This window comes from Cavia porcellus, unplaced genomic scaffold (assembly GCF_034190915.1).
Source record: "Cavia porcellus strain 051 isolate PalLab524CR breed Dunkin Hartley unplaced genomic scaffold, mCavPor4.1 scaffold_18, whole genome shotgun sequence".
NCBI classification, from domain to species: domain Eukaryota; kingdom Metazoa; phylum Chordata; class Mammalia; order Rodentia; family Caviidae; genus Cavia; species Cavia porcellus.
In genome coordinates, this window is record NW_026947501.1 from 62621433 (window position 1) to 62646996 (window position 25564).

Sequence of the window (25564 nt, forward strand, 5' to 3'; positions counted from 1 at the left end):
GTATTTTTTTAAGGTTTTTTTTTTTTTTTTTTTAGCACGTGTAGATGATTGCTTTTTTATATTTTCAAAACACTTTGCAATTTAATTCGAGTCACAAGTATTTCCTAATTTTAAGGTTTTGTTTAGTCAAGAGGACACTAGAGGGCAGCCTGTTACTACATTTAAGACTACTTCTACAGTTTGGATTAACGGGAAAATTCCATTTCATGCCATCACTAATAACTATGTGACATAAATGGAACATGAATTACAGTTCAAATTATTCCATTATTAGAATTTCAGTATCTAGAATACTCTGGCCGTATTACACAAAAAAATGAAAAAACTGCAGGTGTCAGTGCCTTCCTATGCTGTATCAACATGGAGCAATTGGTGCTTGCAGTAACGTTTTTACCTCTTTAATCAGCATAGAAAACATTCCCTTTGGTCACTGTTTTTAAAAGCACAGAATCTAAAATGTATGATAATATGGAAAGTTACATTAAACAAAACTGTTGTAAGTCTAAGACCTTTCAACTATTTGGAAGTATCAGCGTACATTTTAGTTTTATAAAGTTATTTAGAAACAGCCAGATTCTACCATCTTACAGCTTTCTTGGCGATGTTCTCTGCTTCGAGTAGAGATAAGTTGATTTGTCTTGCCTGTAGCTGTATTATGTTCCATCCTTTTCAGCAAGCAAAAGTGCTTCCTTCCACTCTTTTTCCCAAAGTAGATGAGATTAAAGAGATCAGCAAAGAAGTCAATTGCATACTTTTTTCTGACAAAGTTTTCTTTTTCTCTCCTATATTTCAATCTTCTTTCCATAACAAATGTACTTTCTTCCTAGCCTGTTAATTCTTTGAACTCATTCTCCCCAAAGGGGAGGAGGGAGTGTATTTGTTAAATTAATAAAATAATGACATGAAAGTAATAACTGTCTGCAATCTAGGATTGTTTGTTTCAGTATCAAAAATTAATAGTGTCTTATTATTTACCTTTTCATACTTGTGAGTACCTTTTCACCTCCTTGGCATGAAGAGTTCTATCTGGTACAGCATTTTAAAGCAGATAGATCTCCAGATTTTCTACCTCAGAATTAAACCTTTGAATTTGTTTCTCGATCTTCTACTAACTTAGCCTGGGTTTTCCCCGATTCCCCACCGCAATCACCCCCACCCCTCCAGTATTTACAGCTAAGTTAAGAAATGTTCTACTTTTCCTTAGGGTGAGGACCAGGACAGTTCTGCTGCTCTGTAAGGAAGCCAGCCTCTTCGTGCCTCCCTCGCCAGTGGGGGTGCATTTTGACCTTTGTAAAGATCTTTATGAGAGTTGGCAGGAAAATTAGCTCAGTCTGTGGTGGTTTGTTGTTCACAAAGAACTGGCTGCTTATGCATAAAGTTCACATCTATCTTCAGTGATCTCAGACATACTTAGTACCAGTTTGTAATGAACTAATGGTCTTTAAAAATCTTTGCCTCCAGTTTTGTGGTAGAAAGAGAAAAAGCATATAGATTCTTTAAAAGCAGAGGCATTTATGTGTTTCTTCCCTCTCTGAGAGAGGATAGTATCTTTTTAGGAAAAAATTTGAGAAACTTCTTGTGTTAGGATAATCTTTTTAATGAAATGAAAAACAATTAAGTTGTAATTCATTTTATGAAGCATCTCCTCTTCTAGGAAAAATGAGATTTTTCCAGAAATAATAGACTGCTCTGTATTATGCTAAAGAGATAGCAAAACATCAGTTTTCCAAATTTATTTACAGAACAAATCTTAAAATAGTCAATTATGTATTTTTAATTTGTCTTTTTTTGTGAACCCTATTTAAGATTTGTGATATTATTGTATGCTTTAGAATTCTCAGTTACATTTGATTTATACTTTAAAGGAGATTATAGAGAGAAATGATCAGATATTATGTCAAGAACTGATAATTATTGTTGAAAAAAACTTTACTGAATTGTTTTAGGCAATGATTAGTTGATTAGGCATAAGTAATAAACGCTAGTGTATTTTTTCTTTTACTTTTTGAGCATATAAAATACATACAAGCAAATTTCCTGATCCTTCCCCTTTTAGTCATAACTCTTATTTGAGGCTTCACTGACTATGTAACTTTTTGTTTTGCTTGATTGGTTGGTTTTTTCCCCCCTTGGTTGTTTTAAAAGGCAAGGTATCTTTTTCTTTTCAGAGCTGACCCATTAGGAAAGCTCTTGTCTCCAAGAAGAGCTATGAACTTCAGATACTTGCATTTCTTAACCTAGTGGGATTCCTCCATGCATCTTAGCTCTTTCAAGATAGTTCGTCCCATTAACTTTATGCATTACAAATAAATTTTTCGCTTTTCAGGCAAAATTAAGTCTTGTTTCTGGCCTAAGTCATTAATGCCACCATGAGAACACGTGTAGCGAGAGCCCTTGTATCTTTCTCTGGGGAAGGTGTCTGCTTTTTCCTCTTAGCAGGGCTGATCTGTGTGACTTCCTGGTGGAGGGCAGTGTATTTGGTAAACTAGAAAGTCTTCTTAACATCAGGTTTTATTGTCCCTGTTTCCTCACCATGCCGCTCTAAAGTAGCGTAGCAACATTACAACCTTCTCTCTTTCTTTCTCTCTTGTAAATCAGACCGAAGGGAGGAGCACTTTCACTTCCTTTATAGAATGGAATGTGGTGGCACAGGGACTCCTGGTGGTGAGTAAACCCTGATTTTTCCTTCTATACTCTTGGCCACATTGACATCAGTACAAATATTATGCTGCAAAAGTAACAGCGTAGACAGACAGAACCTACCATGCTGGAATGGAAACATGCTGAGAAAGTATGGTTTCTGTCCTTCAGGAGCCTCCTTGCCTAGGCTCAAAGCGCTGTCCATGCTTGTTTATGAAGGATTCAACCTCGGTTTCACCTGACATGAAAATCACCAAGGAGAATGGTCTCTAATGACGCGTGTTGGTCCGGGTAGCAGCAGATCCTTCATCCTCAACACCACCACGGCTGGCTAAGCTCTGTTGCTTCCATATAAGCGCTTTTTATTGCGTTACTTCAATGCTAAACCTAGCTTTATAAAACCCATTACATTTTCCCCATATACTATAGTTTGAAATTCTTCAATATGTCAGCCAAACTTAATATTGAAAATGTTTATTTTCTTAGGAAGACATCTTGATCTTACTACTTTATTTCAGTTCACTTTAAAACTATGGGAACTTCTCTTTTAAAAATGTAAACCGAGTTCAATACTTTATATTTTTTATTCAGTTGTGCTTGTATTTCTTTACTCTTTCAGCTATACCACAAATATTTTAAAATGTTAACAAATTGAGATACAGTGTATGTATTTTTTAAGGAAGTCACTTATGCTGATATCCAGGCCTGTTTCTTCAATACTCATTTGAAATTAACCAGTAGAATTCTCCTGGTTCTCTTGTTCATTATTGTTGCTGCCTTTTTCTTTCTGTCGATTCTCATTTTAATTTACATTTTAATAGCGGGCTGCTAACGAAGGGAAGGAAAAAGTCTACCCTTGATCATCCTTCTCTGCAATGTAATTCTGCTCCCATAAATCTAGGAATCCTTTAGGAAGGCTTTAAAATGGTAAATTTTACAATGTAAAATTTACATTGTAATTTATAAATTACAATTACTAAAAATACTGTGGAAATATTTATAGGAATGAAAGGCAAAACTTAGGAATGCAGAGAATTTGATTTCTGTAAGGGTAGTTTAACTTAAAATAGTTAAATTCTGTTGAGTACATTATTTAATACTACTTGACTTGCTGTGATACACAGCCAAACCTGTAAATTAGATTACTGTGTTTTCCAGTTTGCCCAACATGTTCCACTCAGGATTTTCTACATTCACAAAAAGAATTGCCAGTTAACTACCTTTTTTTTTTTTTTTTTTTTTTTTTTGTCTTTTTGAGATAGGATCCCACTATGCAGGGCAGGCCGGCATTGAGCCACTTTGTAGTCCAGGCTGGTATTGAACTGGCAATGATCCTCCTGCCTCAGTCTTTCAAGTGCTGGGACTACAGGCATGTGCCACCACACCCAGATCAGTATTATCATTTAAAAGGTGTTAGTAACAAAAAATTTTGTCTGCTAATACTATTCAGAAGTCAATTCCAGGGTGATAGGCAGGGCCATAGATAAGCTTCTTAGAGAAAAGAACATCATGCTGTTTAAATTGGGGAAAATTATTTGTGGGTTAGGTCTTTTCTTAGGCTATGATAGTGTAGGCATCTTGCACTGTACCATCTTAAAAATATTTTAAACTTTTTTCTACCTTGCAAGCACGCAGTCATGCGCAAAATCCTTGTTTCCAAAAGGTTCTAATTCTTTTGGTCTTTATTTAAATACTGTTTGTTAATTTTGAAAATCATTGTCATTGTCATCTCTGTGGCAACAAGTTCTGTTATGAGCAACAAAAGATTTTTACCAGAGGTAGGTGTACCTAGATAACAGAATCCAAGGAAATATATAGATAGATAGATAGTTGTATGTATTTATATTTGTGACTATATATAAAATAAAGAATAAAGTGAGAGGCATATTTGGTTTTTAGCAGTTTTTCCAAATGATAAATTATGTGCTGTTAAATGTTGCTGAAAGATAGGCACTGAGTTGATTCAGTAAGTTCAGAAGTTCTTTTTTTTTTTTTTTTTTTGTCAGTGTCTTGTACCCTGGTTAACTTTAAGATTATGCTATACAGTGTATTAACTACTTTTATTGTCATACTATTTTGTTAAGAAATCTTAGTTCTTAGTTTTTCATTAAGAATGTAATTCTGAACAATTTAGAAAGAAATCTTGAATCCAGAGGGTCATGCAGAGCAGCCCTGCTGAGCCAGGCCGCCCAGGCTCTGGCCCTGCTCACCACAGATAGCTTGGGGACTGCTGAGCCACAGGGTATGCCTAGCTCCGTGGCTGTCTCTGTGTTGTCGGGATGGCAGTGGTGCATGTCTCTAGGGTTATTCTCAGTGACTGAATGTGTTTGCGTGCCTGTTGCGTAGTAACTGACTTATGTGAATATATTCACAGTCAAATGAATGAATGTATGTGAAATGTCTGTTATGTAGTTACTGACATAGCATAAGGTGTTTCTACAATTTTTGTTTTTCAACCCTATTTAATGCTAGGTAACATAAAACTAAAGCTGTTAATTTTTTGCCTTTTGTGTGTGTGTGTGGGGGGAGGGGTTTGAACTCATGACCTTGCACTTGCCAGGCAGGTGCTTACGTTGCTGAGCTAAATCCCCAGCCCCTGTTAAATAAATTTTGACTTACCATCTAGGTTCAGAAACTGTGGTATTACATTATTTTGATGTCTTTCCATTGTTTGGCAGATTTAATTTCTACCAATAACTTTTATTAATACAGGTTTTTTTTTCCAGATATACACTATACTAACAGATTGTTCCTTTGTTGCAGTAATGTTTATAAAGGAATACAGTTGAATGTATACCAAGAGACTTCCTTGTTGCCTTTTTTTTTTTTTTTTAAAAGATAGGGTCGCACTATGCAGTTCAGGCTGGCCTTAAGCTCAATTTGTAGCCCAGGCTGGTCTTGCAGTCACAAGGATTCTCCTGTCTCAGCCTCTGGAGTGCTGGGATTACAGGCATGTGCCTTCATACCTGGCAGCAAGACCGCCTTATCTCTTAAATAAAATCACTTTTAGATCATTTAACTAGGTAGATGTCAATCTAATACCAGAAACTTTTAGTATAGTTTTCTTCATTTGTGAAAACCATTTTAGCACTTAATGTACCTCACTTAATACTACTGTACTTTTAGTTCCTGTTTTTTTTTTAATCATGAAATATGACCCAAAGTTCTTAAATTCCAGTGCCCAGCTGTTGTTGCTGTGCGATTTTCATTATCTGTGGAGCTGTGCCCACGAGTCTTGCAGGACAGCAGCACACACACTTCCGTGGAAGGGAGGGGAGGTGTGTAGGCTGCTTTGCCGTCTCACGGTTTGGCCCTGGCTATTGGAGCTTAGTAACTCAATTAAAGCATAAGGTGAACTCCAGGGGCTCAGGAGCTCAAAACATTTCCTTCTCTCTGGGTTTGAGTTAGAACTGAATTCACTCTTGATAGAATGAATCACTCTTCTAGTCTCAGACCTGTGAGGGGGAGGGACAGAAATAACCTACAAGGTCAGGTAGCGCTTGGCAGGGATCTGTGCTCTGGGCTGGGTGTGAGAGCTGGAAGATGAAGCTCACTCGCGTGCCATGAGGAGAAAGTGGCCAGACTCGGGAAAGGGCAGCATTGGAGAAAAGAAAATAAGCATGACAAAGAATGATAGAGATCGAAATGGTGCACTTTTGCCTGTAGCTGACTTTAGCCCTAAGTGTCAAGACCTGTGTCCCGCTTAGGCTTGAATCAATCCAACTTCTCTAATTCTACTTCTGCCTCTTCTTGGTTTGTCTCTGTTTGGGACTGGCACGACCTCATGTTCTGTCTTTCATTCATTGCCAGCTTCAGATTACATTGTAGAAAAGTAGGCAGCTCTGTTCCAGCTGCTCACAGACCTAGTACTACGTGGTCACTGTCCCCTGAAACCATGTTTCAGGTAGCAGCTTGGAAGACTTACACATTCCTTGTTGATCTTTGATGAAAGCATCTCTGATATGAGTGTCGAGTCCAGACACGAAGGCACTTCGGCACATAGGTAGCCTTGTAATACACAGTCATGAGTAGATGGCTCACAGGCCAGTGGCTGAGCAGCAAGTGAGCTCACTTCTTATATAGTTCTTATATAGTTCTTATATAGTTATATAGAATGCTATCATGACTGGTGAGAGATCTATAAAAGGAAGTACAACAGTTGTGTTTTTTTTAATTGATTGTGCTACATAACAAAACTGCCAAATAAGACAAAGCCTTCTCTGTCTTGAGGATTGGGTCTGCAGCAGACATAGAGAAAGCATCTTTCCATTTTTGTTTTAGTAATTTTATATCCAGTAAAAGAAATCCTAAATTTCTTTGCTAAATGTAGTTTTTGTTTTGTCTTATTAAGATGTTCCCTTCCACTGTTTAGGTTTAGTTCTTCCACTCTGACTTCAGAGTAATAATTCTTTTCATATTTTGAAAAAAAATTCAGTTTATGTCACAGAGAACTAACTTTAATAACTGCCCCATAAACCAGTACAAAAAGAAGGCAGGAGAGAATTCAACTCTTAAATGCCAAAAAAGATGTTCAGTCTCCTACAGAGAGAAATTAACATTGTGTCACTTTACTAGATACCAGTTGGAGATTAACAAAGACCCAGAAATGGATAAACACACTGCTTTGATGGTCATCACAAGCTTTCTCATCCCATCACTGGCAGAAGTATAACTGGTACAACCCCTACAGAGGATCCACCAGCTGTTTTTTCAAAATATCAAGCAGACCGGGCATGGTGGTGCATTCCTATAAATCCAATGTGTGGGAGGCAGAAGGATTTTGGTGAGTTCAGGGCCAGCCTGAACTACACAGTAAGATTCTGTCTCAAAAAAACAAGCAACAACAAAAATCAAGGAAATGTAACCTTGAAACATCAAGTTTAGAAATTTATCCTGTAGATATACTTTCATTTGTGAGACATGACATGAAATTTATGCCATAGTTTGTAGTTGCAAAAGACCGGAGTTCTGTTAAGGGTGCATCCTAATGACGATAACTCTGCTGCCATAAAAATATGGTTTCCTTATGAACCAGTATGCACCACTACATTAAAAATACAGTGTGCTTTGGTTTTATTCTCTTCAAAAAAGTAATAAGAACCGTGAGAGTAATAAAACCCTAAAAGTCTAATTGTTACTGTAAAAAAGAGAGGAAAGTAAGGTGGACTAGGGGATATAACCGCAGGTATGTTCGAGTGTGTAGGATGGAAAACCATATAACTGAGTTTTTGTTGGATCATTGAACAGAACTGTCTCCAAATTTACTGTATGAATGTCCACTTTATATGCTTTAATTTAGTAATACGGGCAACTGTTTCTGGGAAGATAATATGTAACCTATTAACTGGTGATTTCATACTGTATATATTTTTTTTCTTGAAATACTGTATTATTTGTACCCTTTTACTGCATTGTTTTTTTTATGTCCTTTTTTTTCCTTTTCTCTTTAAATTAAAAAAAAAATACAATGTGCAGCACATCATATGTTCCAGAATTGGTTAAAAAGGACTTATACCATTATCATGGAAAGCTATTGGTTGGCAGAAAAAAAATCATACTATTGAAGAGTCATTTATCCTGACTTCTTAGTTTTAAGGTTTTAACGTCTATCTGGTTATTACCTTTACAAGTGAATGTCCAGTCAAGAGTACTTACTTTGAAAACACATAAGGTATAACTCATATTTTCATTGCTTCTTATATGTTTCAGGGACAGACGTTTACTTCAGCCTGCCCAGGTGTGTGACATTTTGAAGGGTGTCATTTTGGTAATTTCCTATTTCATGATGCACTATGTTGACTACTCGATGATGTATCACCTGATAAGGGGGCAGTCTGTCATCAAGCTCTATATCATCTACAACATGCTTGAGGTAAGGACCTCAGTACCCCCACATAATGCATAGGCTGAGCCAGTAAGCATAGCTTCAAGTCGTCCAGTGTACAAGGAACCTGAAAGTGTGAAATATTTTTCTCCCAACTTAGATAAAGGTCTTTAATATGAGTTTGATCTTTTGAGGATCCTGCAGGTTCTGATCTGGTGGGTCAAGGGTGAGCCTGGGGTATTTGTGCTCCTGGGGTAGGGGATACCAGGCCTGTAGGCTTTGGGACTTAGGAGACAGATCCCAAGGATCATGTTTCTTGCAGTATGGAAGGATCTTGGTTACTTTTCTCTTGTTGCTGGGACAAAATACCCAACACTCAAAATGAAGGAAGGAAAGATTTAGCTCACTGTTTATGGAGATTTCAGTCCATAATCAACTGGCTCCAAGGCAGGGCGGCATGGCACCAGGGCAACACTTCAAGGCAACAGCCAGAAACAGCAGTCAGGATAAAAAAGGGAGAGAGTGAGCCTCTTCTCCTCCCTTATGTTGTACACAGGCCAGTACCCCACCCGACCCCAGCTGGTGTAGCACTAACAAAATCTCCTTGCTCTCCTCATACACAAGACAAGAAAAGGATATTTACAAAGTAAGGATTCTGGCTCCATGCCAAGTCTCTCAGTTAAACTTCTAAACTTCTCAGGTTGACACATTACAGTCTACCCCTTGTCAACTTGACAAGCAGGCACATTTCTTTAAACAAGTCTGGAGATACAAAGGCATACTTTTATCATTTCACAACTTGAATGGTATAACACAGGTTTAACAATCCTTAAGAATCAGCATTAATTCTGTCAATATTATATTACATTAGAATCATAACAGTTTGTCCTTGGCGCCCCCAAAGTCTAATACACATCCCTTTAATTGCTGAAAAGTCTTAATTCCCAACTCTACTTGAGATGTAAGACAAAACTCTTAGTTTTAAGCCCTCCTACGAATGAAAACTCAGTTAAATACTTCCAATATGCAATTGCACAAGCTCAACATTCCCTTTCCAAAACGAACAAATGGAGCTACAAAGCACTGGGACCAAAGCAATCCAAAACCCAGCAGGGCAGGTGTTAAATCCTGGAGTTGCATGTCCAGCAACTGCTGTCACAAGCATGTCACAAACAACCTGCTTGTGAGCCCCAGAAGGCTTCCATAATGCCACCTCTGTGGCACTTCTGGTGGTTGTAGTTCCCACAGCTTCTCTTGTAGGCCCGCTTTGCTCTCTTCTTGCAGCTTTTCTGATAACCTGGCTTTTCCAGACTTCTGGAGTCTCCACAGCACCTTTGGCTTCACAGAGCTTCGCATACTACCATCTCACAGGCATACCACTTGACCTCCCAGGCCTTGTGAAATCTGGGTGGAAGCCTTTTTAACCTCAGAACTCTTGCATTCTGTGTTCATCTAAAACCAACAACATGTGGATGATGCCAAGGTCTGCTGTCAGCTGGAGCTGTAGCCAGGTTTTCTTCTCTCTTGGCTATAGGGGTCCAGTGCCTGAATCACTGGGCACTCTGAATCCAATTCTGAGAAACATTTCTTACACCACCACGATTGTGGAACATGGTACTCTGCAGCTTTTACCTCAGAGCAGTCTTTCACTTTCTCAGGTTTGAGGCTGCAAAGATTTGAAACTTGCTGCTTTTTGTGATGCCCTCAGACCATCCTTTATATTGTCCTGTTCCTTCTCAACAGTTGCGATTTCCTCAGCTCTACCTTTGCAGATCCCAGCTTTATTAGAGCTTCTTTTTTGGCCAAGCTCACAATGTTTCAAATCATCCTGCTGGGCTCTTTGCTTCTGATTCACAACATAAACCTGGCTAAAAGCCCCCAACAATAGTCCTGCCACAGCCTCAACATTTGACTGCCTTGAAATTTCTTCTGCCAGATTATCAGTCCACTGTCCTTCATCTTCGTTTCAGGCAAAGTCTCTGGACATGAGCAAAATGTAGACAAACTTTCTGCCAAGCCATAATACACATCCTCACGAGTCTGCCACCCAATACAGTCCTTCCTGATAGAAACCTCCAAGCTTGGTCTTTACTGATTTTCTGGTCTTCTGAGCTCTGACCAGAATCTCCCATATAGAACAGCCAGGGCTACTGTTTCAGGTGACATCCACAAACCTTTCCAAACTTCCCACAAGCCACTCCCAAAGGTTCTTGAACTACATTTTCAGATATAGTCACAGCAACAACTCCGCTGGCACCAAGTTTTGTCTTGGTTATTTTTCTCTCATTGCTGGCAGAAAATACCCAACACCCAAAATGAAGGAAGGAAAGATTTATTTAGCTCACTTTTGTGGAAGTTTCAGTTCATAATCAGTTGACTCCAAGGCAGGGTGGCATGGCACCAGGATAACACTTCAAGGGGGAGCCAACAAAAACAGGTAGAACAAAAAAGGGAAAGAATGAACCTCTTCCTCCCTTATATTATACATGGGGTACCCCTTCCAGGGCAAGTATAGCACTCACAAAGTCTCCTTGATCTCCTCTTGCATAGGATGAGAACATTCACAAAGTAAGGAGCCTGGCTCCAAGCTGAGTCTCTCTTAAAGTTCTAAACTTTTCAAGTTGACACAGTGTAGCAGCTGCACAGCAAGGAAAAGGTTTGCTGCCTGTGGTTTTCTAATCAGTATTCCTTAGAGAATGTGGGCTGGCAAAAGCTAAGAAATTTGCAAATTCATTAGAAATCCATGTGTACTTTTTGTTAGAAATTTAGAGAATACAAAGTAAATGTTACAATTTTTATATGTGTATTTTAATACGTATATACTGTAATGTATTGCTTTAATTAATTTACATTTAAATGACTTGAAAATTTTAGTTTCCCCAATTTCTCTTAAGAATTTGGCATTCTTAATACAAAAATATATTTTATTTTAAAGCAGTTAGTGTGTGAAAATATGTATTTACACAAAAAGTAAATTGAACAGTTATGTGTTTGCTTTATAAGAAGGAACTATGCCTTAAAAGCAGTATCTTAATAGGTTTTTTATATAGCAAACTATCCTAGATTTATATAACAAACTCTGAAGTGCAAGTTGCACTTTTCTACAACATTTTCTTTCCTTTTTGCTATGCTCACAATCAAACCCAGGGCCTCTCACATGCCAGACACATCTCGACCCCACCTATACTACTTTTTAGGAACTTTTGATTACTGTTAGTAAGGTCTGTCTTTTAGATTACTGTGAAGAGATTTTTTCCTAGTAAGTAGACAGGCGGCGTGATGTGGGGCACCAGCCCTTTCTGCTGCCTTGCCGTGGCGGAGGTGAGCTTCCCATTAGTTCACGGAAGCCATGGGATCCCAAGCTGTCCTGGTTCCATGGTGCTTTCAGACTGCACCCCAGCTTCTTGACTCCTGTGTCTTGCTTTGTCCCGTCAACAAGGTTGCTGAGGTGTGAGTGTGAGAGAAGTTTGTGAAGTTCAACAGCCGACTTCTGCCCCCCTCCTCATGGGAAAGCAGACGTAGGCTTTGGTCGCCAGTCCTGTCGCTGGTGCCCTGCTAATCTCCTTTACTGTCCCCTTCCCTAGGGGATCCCAGGACCCAGAGGCTTCTCCATGCTCAGTGTGTGGCTTCTCACTCACAGCCCTCTCGAAGGTGGTGTTGTGGTTGTTACTAGAAAATAAACTAGAAGGATCCATGAATTGCCGGTTGTTATGGTTGCTATTGCTTCATAGACTATGACTAAAAATGTGGTGTAAGCATAGGAGATAGGAGTCCTCTGTCTCCTTCTCTTAGTACCTGGTTATGTTAGACACGGCTGCTGGTGATATAATTGTCATTTTTCATGCATAAAGTAGAGATCGTAGGGCACTGTGAGGATCATGATGATACAGAAGACTTAGCCCTGGGTCATCCACAGGATGGGAGCATCCAGAGAGGTAGCTCTTTCTTAGGCAGCTCACACTTCGCTGGGCTTCCTGCATGCCTTGGTGTTAGGCTCTGAAGATCCACAGGTGAACAAGCCTGTTCTCGTAGGGTTTGTATTCCACAGATGGGAGCCGGACAGAAAACAAGGAGAGGTTAATAAGATAAAAGATGAAGAGTATGATGGGAAAGAACCAGTTAATTCGGAAGAGAACACGGGACTCACAAGAGACAGAATGGTCTGGAAAAGCTTCTCTGAGAAGTTAGTGTTCCAGCTGACTTCCTGAAAATAACTAGAGTGCCTTGCTGTCCTTCTTATATGCCCCTGTGCTACACAGAATTCAAGCTCAGTACCGGAAACACCTTTGGAAAGAAATCTGCATATTATATTCTAGAATACTAAACTTAAACAAATACAGTGCATTGTTTACCAGTAATAGGTGTGCATAGAGTGAGTCAAATGGTCCATGTATCCTGAAAAGTTCAGGTTTGAATCCTGATTTAAATTTAAAGTGCTAAAGCCAGAGGCACAGGTCTCCCTGCTGCCACCTCTTTTGCTGCTAAGATTTTCCTTGTTACAAACAGCAGAGCCTGATTCAAATTTTGCAAATATCATGTGCCAAAGAATAAAGAAATATGAGCAAATAAGTCAACAAAGATGCTTTTTTGTTTGTCTAACCCTGTGATTTAAAAATCAGATGTCCAGTGCTCACAGTGCACCGGTTCCAGTAATATGTTTAAATGGACAATTAAGTGACATCTTCCTGGTATCTCTGTAGGTAGCCGATCGGCTGTTTTCATCATTTGGACAAGATATACTAGATGCTCTCTACTGGACGGCGACAGAGCCTAAAGAAAGGAAGAGAGCCCACATCGGGGTGATTCCTCACTTCTTCATGGCTGTTCTCTATGTGTGTATCCTTTTAGACTTCTGGAAACCCCAGCAGTCAGGGTGTGGTCTGTCTTATTTTACTTGGTTATCCATTACATAGATTTAAAAAGTAAGTGTCTGTGTGTGTGTGTGTGTGTGTGTGTGTGTGTGTGTGTATGTACATCCTGAAGATTGTGAAGCATCTGCCTTCTTTTGAGAAATGGTAATCGAAATTGTAGTTGAGTTTAAAGAGCGTTGTATGTGCACGACCCTTTGAACTGCTTGCAAAATGTTCTGTTCTTAAGGAAGGATTCTGTAATGAAAAGCCTTTACACTATATAGAAAGCTATGTAACTTTTCCATACTTAGAATTTTTGTTGGAATTATCTTTCTATGTATGAACTCTTGGTTAGAATTTTGGAGACAGTTTTGTATGCATTGAGTACCCCTGGCTCAAAGCTTTTCTTTTGGAGGGTTCACATAGTTTTACTATACATATAACTTTACTGCGTGTGTTCACCATACATATGTTTACACAAACATGCATAGCTACTGTTAAGTTCCACATGCAATCGACTTATAAGTTAAGGAAATAAGTGGGAAAGTATCTAGAGGAGCAGAAGCTCGTTCTGAAGTTAGTGGAGTCAACCAGTTACCATTCTGAGATACAAATTAACCTTCCCAGGTATAAAGTGAATATAGCTCTGCCAGTCTTACAAAGAAGAATCTTAATTTTCAGACATTGCGGACTATCTTTAACTTTTCATGTTCCCAGAAGAACTGGTGAAAAGAGAGACTTCCGGGCTTTTATTTTGTGTTTTTATAACGTTGAAACTATCTCAATTCCAAAGTCTCCTCTTTCAGTATTTACCATGGTTTATTTTACTTTAACACACTTTTTTGAGAGCCTATTTCCCACGTACTGTGCTAAGTGCCCAGTGTACAAAAAGAACAAAATAATCCCATTTTATTCTGTCAAATCTCTCACCTAGAAATATATAGCTAACCTAGAAATTACAATGTAGTAAAACACTTTCATAAAATTTGATTTAGAAAATATAGTCACTTGTCCTATTACTTGTTTTCAGAATTTTATAATATTACCCATTAATAATATGGAAATGAATTTTAAGTTTTTTCCTTGATAGACTTTTAGTCTTGCATGCAATTCTCATAATGGTTCAAGCAACAACTCTCAATGTAGCTTTTAACTCACACAACAAATCACTGCTTACCATCATGATGTCTAACAATGTAAGTATGAGATCTCATTTTATGTTTTAGTTTATAAAGCTACTTCAGTGAAATACTGTGGATGAGATGAAATTTTTTATTCTATATGTCATTTATTCTTCATGAAATTTTATATTTATGGTTTAGATTTTATTTTGGCCAGTCAATTTTTAAAATTGTTATAATGATAAAGATATTTCTGTTTACTATTTCAGTTTGTTGAAATTAAAGGAAGTGTTTTCAAGAAGTTTGAAAAGAACAATCTCTTTCAAATGTCAAATAGTGGTATGTACAATTAGATTCTTCTTGCGACTCTCATTAAAATTAATTCAAAGTGATTCTTTCCGTAAACATAAATGCTAAATAACATTGTGATCAAAAATAATTTTCTAAAACAAACTAATACTTAGAAGAGTTTTTCCCACTAGTAGTGCTGAAGCATCTGAATAAAAGTTACTCAAGAAAGAAATTTGACTTCACCTTCTCCCAAAAAATGAAAGTAATTCATTTCCATAAATATAAATGCTGAATTGTAAAACTTCTAGAGCACATCTCATGCCTGATCTTGTAACCTGAACATCTATTTCTGGGATAACAATGTGCACTGTATTAACTAGTGTCAATATCCTACTTTTGGTTGGTTGCTTTTTAAAATAAAAAATTTTGTAACAAAATGTAGGAGAATATATTCACAACCTTTGGATAAGAGAAGTGTTTTGGGAGGAAGTATTTGAGACAGGGTCTCTCTCGTGGCTCAGGCTGGCCTTGAACTCACCATGTAGCCCAGGCTGGCCTTGACTTCACAGTGATCCTTCTGCCTCAGCCTCCCATTCCTGGGTTTATAGGCATGTGCCACCACAAAACATTTTTAGAGACCACTCAGAAAACACTAACCATAAGAAGAAATAAGAAATTTGATTTCAAAATTAAAAACTTATACTCATTAAAAGTAGTAAGAAAGTGAAAAGGCAAACAGCACTACCAAAAGATTTAAGATAGCAATAGAACTCTTTAACTGGCAGATCAGCAGTCCAGGTAAGCATTTACCAGAACTCACTGAATTGTGTACTTAAGACCTATACATTTCATTATATATAACTTTAACTTCTATATTTGTAAAGAAAAATAATGGCATATTAAAACAAACAAAAGTTTGAACTGTAGGAGATTTTAAAACTAGGCAAGGCATAAAAAAGAATAGATGGAAAACTAAGAATAAAGTCTAAGACAGTGATAGCAAACCTTTCAGAGACCAGGTCCCCAAACTGCAACTCCAAGCCCTCTCATTATCACAGAGCGCCACCTCTGCAGTTAACCCTGAGCAGTGAGGCTTTAGTTCAGAAAGTAACAACTCATACACTCAACTCGTGTGTAGACAGGGCTCTGCGTACCCACTGCAGCACGCATGCCGTGAGTTTGCCACCACTGGCCAGGTGTCTGCGGTCCACCTTGGACCCGGGTCTCCACGGCTTGTAAGCAGTTCATGCTGTCTTTCCTCTCGTATGCGTGGGACCAGGTAAATGAATTCGGAATGAAAGAGGCTGGGAGGGAAAAGGGGAAAGGAGCTCAGAGGAAGTATTTTGTTAACCACTTGAAGTTGTTAACCATAAAATATATTGATTCAACTATAAGGGTTTCACCTTTGCAAAAATAATTTTCATTAATTTATATTAATGACCTGCTTCAAGTACATACCCTTTGTATGAGTTCATTCTAGGCATGTAAATTTTAAATGTTAAAGAGTTTTCAGTCTTTTATTAAGATCCTTAAAACTGGGGTTGGGGATTTAGCTCAGCGGCATAAGTACCTGCCTTGCAAGCAGGTGGTCGTGAGTTCGATCCCTGGTACCGATAAAAATGAAAAAGACAAAAAAAAAAAAAAAAAAAAAAAAAGATCCTTAAAACTGTAAGGTGTGATTTTTAACGTTATCACCACCATGTTGAAATAATTAATATCTCTTTTCTTTCTTTTATAAATAGGTCATTCAAGTTCAATCTTTTAGTTTAGAGATATTGTTTGGGTGTTTAATAACATAGTTTTAGGAAGATTCTGAAAAACAAAAAGCAAGCATGTTGCTCAGGTATGCACATCAGATCACAAAAAATCAGTATATTTTGGCTTAAAATGGTTAATAAAGCATCAAAAAGTTTTGCTTTTTTTAAGTAAAATTAAGGCCCAATGCAAAGTGGTCTGCATTGGACCCTTGACATCTTATAAGAGGTTGATGTTGCCCGAAGGTGATTTTTAAAACTCAATTCCCAAGTAAGGAAAAGTCAGCTTAGGCAATGTTGGCACCATTGCAGGTAGTAGGGGTGAGAGGAGGGGCACAGTGCCTTGTCCCCTGTACAGCTGCCCACCAGGGACTCCCACCTCACCGTCCTGTGCGCTCTCTCCCCCCAGAGCTGAGCTACAGACAAGACGCATAGTGCACAGTTCAGTACGTTGACTGGCTTAACTGGAAGGTTTTATTTGGAAGTTTTAGAGTAACTTTTTTTCCTTCCAGCATTAGCTGACTGCAGTTTCTGTAGAGGCCTTGCCTTGAGGGCACATGAAGTGGAGTTTAGTTACAACCAGATTTTTAACAATTCATCCTTTTTTCCACTCCATTTAAATGTTAAGCACCAGTTGAATGTGAAACTTAGGAAACTCTGATTTGTATTCCTAGGATGAAAATTTTTACAGTGTTTTATCCATTAGCAATGTGAACAGCATGCAGCAATCTGTATAATTATTCACAAATCAGTCCATCAGGACATTTAACCCTCTTCACAGAGGCCTTAAACATCTGCAGTAGCTTTGAAAGTTGTTGGAAATAGATGTCACCCATTGCCCACATAAACTACAGCTATAAATCTGTTGAAGTATAGCTCTGCTAGTGGTAATGTACCTGAGGAAAAGGAGGTTAACAGTCTGAATATTAGAAATATCTTTTTTAGTATGTGGGTACCGGGGAATCGAATTTATGACCTCGCACTTGCCAGGCACGCGCTTATGCTGCTGAGCTAAGTCCCTGGCCCTAGAAATTTCTTAAAAGCATTATTCACTAGTGTTTGTAGTTTCCTTAGTAAGAGCAAAACATTCCTCATTTGGTAGAAGGTATAATTTTTAAGCCACATAAAGGTTCAGTCCCAAAGTCCTTGCTGTACTCAGGATGAGATGTGGTATAAATATGTTCTTTGCATTATGTAAAAAAAGTTTTTTATTAGAACTTTCTCAACGTCAAATTTTAAGTAAAATCTTGGCTTTAGAATATGTAAAACACTTTAATGGAAACACTGAAGCTAAATATACAAGAAGAAAAAAATTTTAATCGCATTTCATTTTCACAGTTAAATTGAAAATGAATTCTTAAATAATGTTTTCTTTACATCTGTATTATAAAATTGCATTCATCTGCCAGAATATCTTATTTTTATTAATCAGTATCATATTTTAAAATAATGTACATTACAAAAATGTTTTGTCTTAAATATCCCCTAATAAGTGAGGTTTTTCCACTTTGGTTTTTCATCCTTGGAAATAAAATGATTGCAAATTTTCTCTTTGCTGGCAGCCGCCGTGTGTCCAAGAGTCAGAAAAGATTAATTTTAATGCTACCTTTGTTTTTGTTTTATTAGAGTTCCTAAATGTTATTTTGGCTTATTTCATATAATATTCTCAATTTTCCAATGCAGTATCATTCTAGATAATTATAGAATGAGTCAAGTTGGTATTATATATCTATACTTAGTAGGAGGGTCAAAAATAAGTACATTTCTTTGTTAACTTGATTTATGGAATTTAGAAAGGACTTAGCACATATACGGAGACTGGTTTGGGAATTGTAGAGAATTCCAAGGTATATTAAAAAAAAGTAATCCCAAATTAAGATCCATAGTTAACTTATAGGTAGCATTTTGTGTCAGATTTTGATAAAAATAACTTTGGGAAGACTTCTAGCTTAGTTTGCCTATATTGCCTTTGAAATCACAAAATAAGTTGGACCTGTGATCTGGAACTACTCAAAACGTGTGCACTTGAAAACCCCCTGTGGACTTCCTTCAGCTCTCCTGCACCTTCGCAGGAGGCGGATCCGTGGCCTGCACCTGGAGACTCATTGCCCTTAGTGTAAGCCCTGAAGTGTGGCATTGCAGGAGGAGTAACTCCAGGTTACGATTCGGATTCAAGCGGCAGCTTGTGCTCTCAGGGCTTTGAAGGCGGGAGAGAACCCAGGCCCGTCCCAGCTAGGAGCTGAGCCACCCTAGCAGAGAAGTCCCCAGCAGCTGCCTGGAAAAGGAAGGAGTCAAGGAAGCACAGTGTGGAGGTCAGCTTAGTACAGAGGCAAAGGTTCTCCCGTGGACGAAAAGCTCTAAATCATTTTGCTGTAGAGTACAGAAACCTGTGAAAACAGGAAAAGAGAAGCAAAGAAAGACTTGTAAATGACTTCGAGGTGAAATTGAACTCGTACCCTTGGTGGTGTGGGTGAGCCTGGTGTTAAGTGACAGGCGCAGTCTGCAGTAAGGGAAGGGAGCCAGGTTCAGGAGTGCGACAGAGATGGGGGCTGGTGTGTGGCGTGGACAGTGGTGCATGCGTGACACTGCAGGGGTAGCTGGTTTTCACCCCATCTCTCAGGTGGTATCTTAGACTCCGTGGAGAAAGTGAGAGCTTGCAAAGTGAAATTGTAAACTAGTCTTTACTAAAAATTAAATTACTTGCTTTCATTAAATTCATGCAGATCAGTCTCAGAGTACAAGTTTATTAACTTAGAATAAACATTGGAAAATCTAATTTTGTCCCCACATTCTACATACAACTTAACAAATACTCTTGTAATACCAGGATTCTCATAGCTAAGGGGTTCTCCCGGGCGTGGTTATCAGTCAAGGACTGTGTTGCCCAAAGTCTTATATTTTACTGTTTCTGTTTTTCCTCTATAAAATGAAAACTTCTGTGTCCCAAGAGACTTTCAGAGAAATTTAATAACTCATTCTGGATGTGTTCGATCGTTTGGATGTGTTGTGAAAGCCGTAGAAAATTTGTAGATCAAGCTAGACCTGTATTGGCAAAACAAGTTAATACAGCTTGCTGTTGAGACAAGCTTGGGTGCACTGGCTCAGCCTTTCTGCTCTAGAATTAAACATTACGTGTGTACTAACGCATACAGATCTCTTTTTCTAGTTGACATTCCCTAGACAAAATAATATAACAACCACTTAAATAGGATTTACATTGTGTTAGGTATTGTAAACAATTTAAAGTGTATGAGAAGATTTGGTCTGCTTATTTACAGACACTACATTTTACAGGAGGGCTTGACCATGGATATCCATGGTATCCATGGAGTCTAGAACAGAACCTCACAGACACAGAGACATAACATGTACTTTTTTACAGATGTTTATACATGGAATAATAATTGAACCATGGCTCGCCAATTTATTGTTATGCACTAAATATTTCTCTTTTTTTTTTAGATATTAAGGAAAGATTCACAAATTATGTGCTTTTGCTAATAGTGTGTTTAAGAAACATGGAACAGTTTTCCTGGAATCCAGGTAACTAGCTCTTAACAAATACAGTATCTCATGATTTTACTCTTAAACCAAGTTATTCGTTCACACAGAGTAAATGAAGTACTACACAAAACTCCAAATGCCTGGCCACCCCTGCATTTGGGTAGCATGAGTTCTAATCTGAGTATGTTCAAAAGCCACCTGATTCGTGGTGAGAAAGCATCTCCCTCCACATTTAGTTTCTTGTGCCATGGATCCCTTTGAAGAATGCTGGTGTAACTAGGTCAGCCAGCAGCACCCGAGAAAGGCAGAGCAGGTGTGTCCCATGCTGAGAGCCTCTGTGGGTCACCAGTCCCACCAAAGGACAGGATGTAATACTCCCTGAGCCTCCCATCACCTAGACACTTGACATCATATTCTCACTTAAATTGCGGCTTTCAACCAGTAAGATCTTAGATCTCCTTTTTCACCACTGTGGCAGATAGAATGATATAAAAGAAATACTCTGTTGATGGATTCATCATTCTTCACTTTTTAAAAATTTTATTTTGTCTATAAACCAAAATGCCATTTATGGAAGCTTTCCCTCGGTGCCCAGCGTAATTAATAACATAAAAACCGTGCCACTAGTTTGCATGCTAGATACATTATCTCATTTAATTCACATACCAATGAAATGTAGACCCTGTGGATCATTATTTTGTAAGTGTGTGGGAACTGTAATTTAGATAATTAAGAACCTTTCCCAAGGTTAGGAGCAGTTAGTGACAGAGTTTACTGTTGAAAGAAGTCCCTGATACCCAAAGCTCACTGTGATGAAGACTCCGAAGCTGCTTTTGAGCATGCACAGCCTGGCCCCCAGCTGCCCAGGGCCACAGTGCTGCAGGTCCTTGTCACTGTTTCCAGCCATCCATTGTCTTGCTCTGGGCCCCTCTTAAATTCTTCTCCTAGGTCTTAGGCAGTAGTCTGTTGGTGTTTCTTTTAATCAGCTTAGTTAGCACTGAATTGAGATTTTAATAAATACCGTAAAGGTAAGCAGGTTTAGCAAGCCTGTGTGATAGTAAAAGAAGTGATTGATCAATATGTTTAAATAACAGTGATCAAAGAGGCCAAAAATTGCTCAGTTGACCTCAGCATGTCTCTGCTAGCTACTTATGTCCCACTGAGGCAGCTGTTGAATGAAGTGCTTTCCTGGCCCGCGCTCCCCCCAAAGACGTCAGTCTCCTCCAGACAGTGTGGTGCGTACCACTGTGACCTGGAGGGAAAGCAGCACTTGGCACCTGAAAGGTTCTGAATAAATCTGTCGAATGAGGTGTCCTGTAACTTATAAAAAGTGATAAAGGCTGTAACTCACTCAATGCTAATTGTGTTATCTATTGAAAATATTATAGTCATGTGCTCTGGAGAATTCAGATGTCTGATTTTGTGATACGTACTCTGTTCATTTTAAGAGATTTTATTGTCTTCCCTTTTTCCATACTTTGTAGATCATCTCTGGGTGCTGTTTCCAGATGTCTATATGGTGGTTGCATCAGAAATCGCAGTGGATATTGTAAAGCATGCATTCATCACCAAGTTCAATGACATTACTGCAGATGTGTGTATTCCTATAAACAATTCAGTCTTTACAGTTCACCTCACTTCTTTTTTTTTTTTAAGCCAGTCAAATTTAGCCACTTCACTTCTTAATATAGTAAAGTTGTAGAATAATGAATGTAGGCTTACTACATTTATAAAGATGATAAAAGTTTACTATTTTAAAATTAGAATTATAATTTTAGGAATGATTACACTAATGAAAGTATTTTCTTTCAATATTAAATAGTTTTAGGTTCTATACTTTTGGATGAAAGTCTACCTTAGTAGTTGAGATTGGAATGTTAATAACTCAGAATAATTCATTATGCACTGCTAGTACTATCATCCTTTATTTTTTTGTGTTTTAAAAACCATATGGTATTTACTTCAAAAATTAGACCGTCAAGCCTAGGCGTGGTGGTGCATGCTTGTAATCTCAGCACTTGGAAGGCTGGGGCAAGAGGATTAGCATGAGTTTGAGCCCAGCCTGAACTACATAGCAAGATGCTTTTCCAAAAAGCGAAACCAAAATTAGACCATCAACACTTCTCTCTGGCTAGTTTGTAAACTAGTATTTAAAAATTGGGGTTTGTTTTTCCCTCTTTAGTTCCAGATTCCTGAATCCTAGAAGACATCACTGTATTTTTTTCTGGTAAAAATGTATGAGAAAACTTTGAAGGATTTCTTTTATGTCGTAACCATATTCTGAGGAGAGTACAGAAATCAGGATAGAGGTTTGGGTTCCTTGCGTGTGTAGTAAACCATAGCAGAACATCCTCATACATTCCTCATTCTGCCTCAGTCCCAAAGTATCAGCTTTCTAGATCTTATTGAGTTGTACTTTTAATAAAGTTACACTGATACTGTTTTAATTTCAAAGATTTAAAATACAATGCAGTTGTAGTTGCTAAGAGTCATTTGCGGATGACATGATACTCTACATAGAAGACTCCAAAAACTCTGCCAAAATACTGCTAGACTTATTAACCCAATTTAGTAGTTTAGCTGGATACAGAGTCAGCACTCAGAAATCAATAGCTTTCCTGTAGATGAATAACAAACTCACTGAGAAAGTAGGAAAGCACCACCTTTTACAATAGCATCCAAAAAACCTGAAAATCAATCTAATGAAAGAAGTAAATGATCTTTATTGAAAACTGCAGTTCTCTGGAAAAAGTGTTTAAAGAGGATAATAGAAAGTAGAAAGATAGCTCTTGCTCTTGTGTAGGAAGAACCAATATAGTGAAAATGAGCATACCTCCAAAATTGTTACACAAACTAAACTGATTACTTCATTATGAATTTCTAACCACTTTCACTAGGAAAAATACAATTTTGTGCTTTTTTATAAAGCATTGATAACATGAGTTCATTTTGCCCTTTGGCTTCCTCAATACAAAATGATTCCCTTTTCATAGATTGATTTTTCTCAGTACCTGACATAATTAATAGGTTCAGTTAAGGGGTTACTTGCGGTTTTTTAATGGAAATGACAATTTTGTAAGTCACCTTGTGACTGCTACAATGACACAACTGTGTTCCCTACCTTAGTTTTCTATCCTACTCGTTGTTACTGACCATTTTTCTAAGATGTTATTGTTATACTTGGAAATACAATGTTAATTAGTTTTAGGGTTTTCATTTAATTTAAAATTTCAAAACAATTCTTATATAAGACACTACTTACACTAGCCACTGTTCCCAAAACTCTCCCAATTGTGGTCATTGAATATTTATTCCTCTCTGAAAAGAAATCTTTTTGAAGAAGTTCTGAATGTACAGTTCAGAAGAGTCGAGGCTGTGCTCTACAGGGTGGCAGAGGAACCATCTCCAGACGTCTGCTTGGTTTAGCATCAGTTCTTGTTTAATTATTAAACATTTTTATGTGCTGAGTACATCTTTCCACATTATATATTTGCACTAGATGGTCTACTATTTCTTTCTTATTTTTCTTTAGGTCTACAGTGAATATAGAGCCAGTCTTGCTTTTGATCTTGTTAGCAGCCGACAGAAAAATGTAAGTATTTTATTGAAAACATAGGCTGAAGTTAACTGAACAGTGCTTAAATTTAGCAAGGGATAATTAATTAAAATTATACTGTAATTAAAACCTGAATTTTCTGTCCATTTCTGTGAGACACATTAAATATTTACTAACAGTGCTGTTATATAATGTGTGATTTTTGCATCATAGTTACAATTCCACAATTACGTATTTCAAACATTTTATGAACACTAAGATCTCCACATCATTTTACTAAATTATCCAACAGATGCCAGGTGTTTTTCCTGCTTGAAGCCTCAGCTGTTTAGAACATTCACTGGTAATGAGTAAATACAAGTACTTTTTAAATGCTGGTTAATTCCTGTACCTCTGAATCTTCTTCCCCTTCCTCTGCAGGCATATACTGATTACAGCGACTCTGTAGCACGGAGAATGGGCTTTATTCCTCTCCCACTAGCTGTTTTAGTAAGTCTGTACTTGTTTGTTTGTTTTTTTTTTTTTTTAAGGAGATAATCATTATAGAACATTAATAACTGGATTATCAAAATTATTTTAAAAGGACTTAATACAACATTTGATGGTAACTAACATGAAAGGAAAATTTGCTTTAAATTATAGCATTTTCTTTTGAGTTTTGAGCCATCAAGTAGATAGGTAATATTAAAGAATTGTTTATGTACATTGCTTTCCTAACAGTGAGAAAGCTCTTGCTTATTCATTTGGCAAAGATAATAAAATAATTATTTTTTGATGGGTATACTTGGTAATAGGCATTAATATATCCCCCAGAACACATAGTGGTGACCGTGTGCATTAATTCAGTGTTTCTAGAGACTAGTTTGACATTGTGATGCTTTGATGCAGTTATTCCAGTTCTAGGAATTTCTTAGATGGAAGTTATCATAAAAGACACACAGTGATTGATGGACAAAGCTAAGCATTGCAGGGACATTGATAGTAAAAATGTAAAAACCTGTTACGTTAAAGTAGGATATGCCCAAATGAAGATGTCCTTGGTATTTATTGAATTACCATTTTTAAAATTTTTTCCAACATTTCTACATTGAAAATTCCTACTGGTATGTTTAAAAAAATAGCTTATATTTTTTAAAGTAACAATAGTCCTGAAATTTAAATCCACCCAAGAGAAGGTTCTCACCCTCAAATACTGTATTTGAATGAATTCTCAGAACAGCCTTGCAGATATTTACTAGCCACATCAGGCTATAATCTTGTTAATTAAGATTTGGTGACTGTGTCAGGAGTGGTGACACACCTGTAATCCCAGCACTCAAGATGCTGAGACAGGAAGATGCAAGCCTGAGGACAGACTGAACTACATAGAGATTTCCTGTCTCAAAAAAATACAAAAATGTAAAGATTTATCAACAGTATCTGCATGTGATTCTGTTCCTCCGGGGCTATCTGTCCTTGCATCAAAACTAATGAAACCGTCTTTTCGCTAGACATCTCAAGCTCTCCTATAGAAACAGCCTTCTAGAGATCAACTAAAGAATGTCTGAGGAGGTCACAGGGCATTCTAGCTGTGTGTTGGACCAGCTTGCCCAACTTTTTGTAGATGATGGATTATTAGTAGGTTTAATGTTACTTAATTTTAAGTGTGACTTTCCAGATAACCACATCCTAAATATTTTCAATTATATTAATAGCTCATTATCTTGTAGTAATGCAGGTTTCTTTTGCTTGGGTAAAAGAATTCGTAGTATTTTGGAAATATAGAGCATTTTAACGAGTAAAATTTCTTAGTAAATGTTGACATTGGTAGAATATTAAATTTTTCTACATTTGTTTTCTACAACTGAAAACATGATACATTCAGTTTAGATTACCTGTTTTTTTTTTTTTTTTTTTTTTTTTTTTAAGAAAAAAAGCCCTGGTTTAATAAGAACAGTCACTTTCCTACCGGAGGCTGTCTGTGTAGGCAAGGGTTCCCATGTCAGTTTTCTCCTGTTGAAGCTGTCAGATACACAATAATCCAC

At 37.6% G+C, this 25564-nt stretch overlaps 1 protein-coding gene across 1 annotated transcript in view; it reads left to right on the forward strand.

Moving 5' to 3' along the window:
• Window positions 1–25564, forward strand: part of Tapt1 (transmembrane anterior posterior transformation 1) — a 59537-nt gene that overhangs the window by 25205 nt on the left and 8768 nt on the right. The window contains exons 4-11 of the mRNA XM_063230129.1: window positions 8350–8512; window positions 13165–13300; window positions 14413–14510; window positions 14705–14774; window positions 19943–20023; window positions 21469–21578; window positions 23517–23576; window positions 23961–24029. Of these exons, the coding sequence (XP_063086199.1) occupies window positions 8350–8512; window positions 13165–13300; window positions 14413–14510; window positions 14705–14774; window positions 19943–20023; window positions 21469–21578; window positions 23517–23576; window positions 23961–24029 (787 nt within the window). The remainder of the gene's footprint in view (window positions 1–8349; window positions 8513–13164; window positions 13301–14412; window positions 14511–14704; window positions 14775–19942; window positions 20024–21468; window positions 21579–23516; window positions 23577–23960; window positions 24030–25564) is intronic.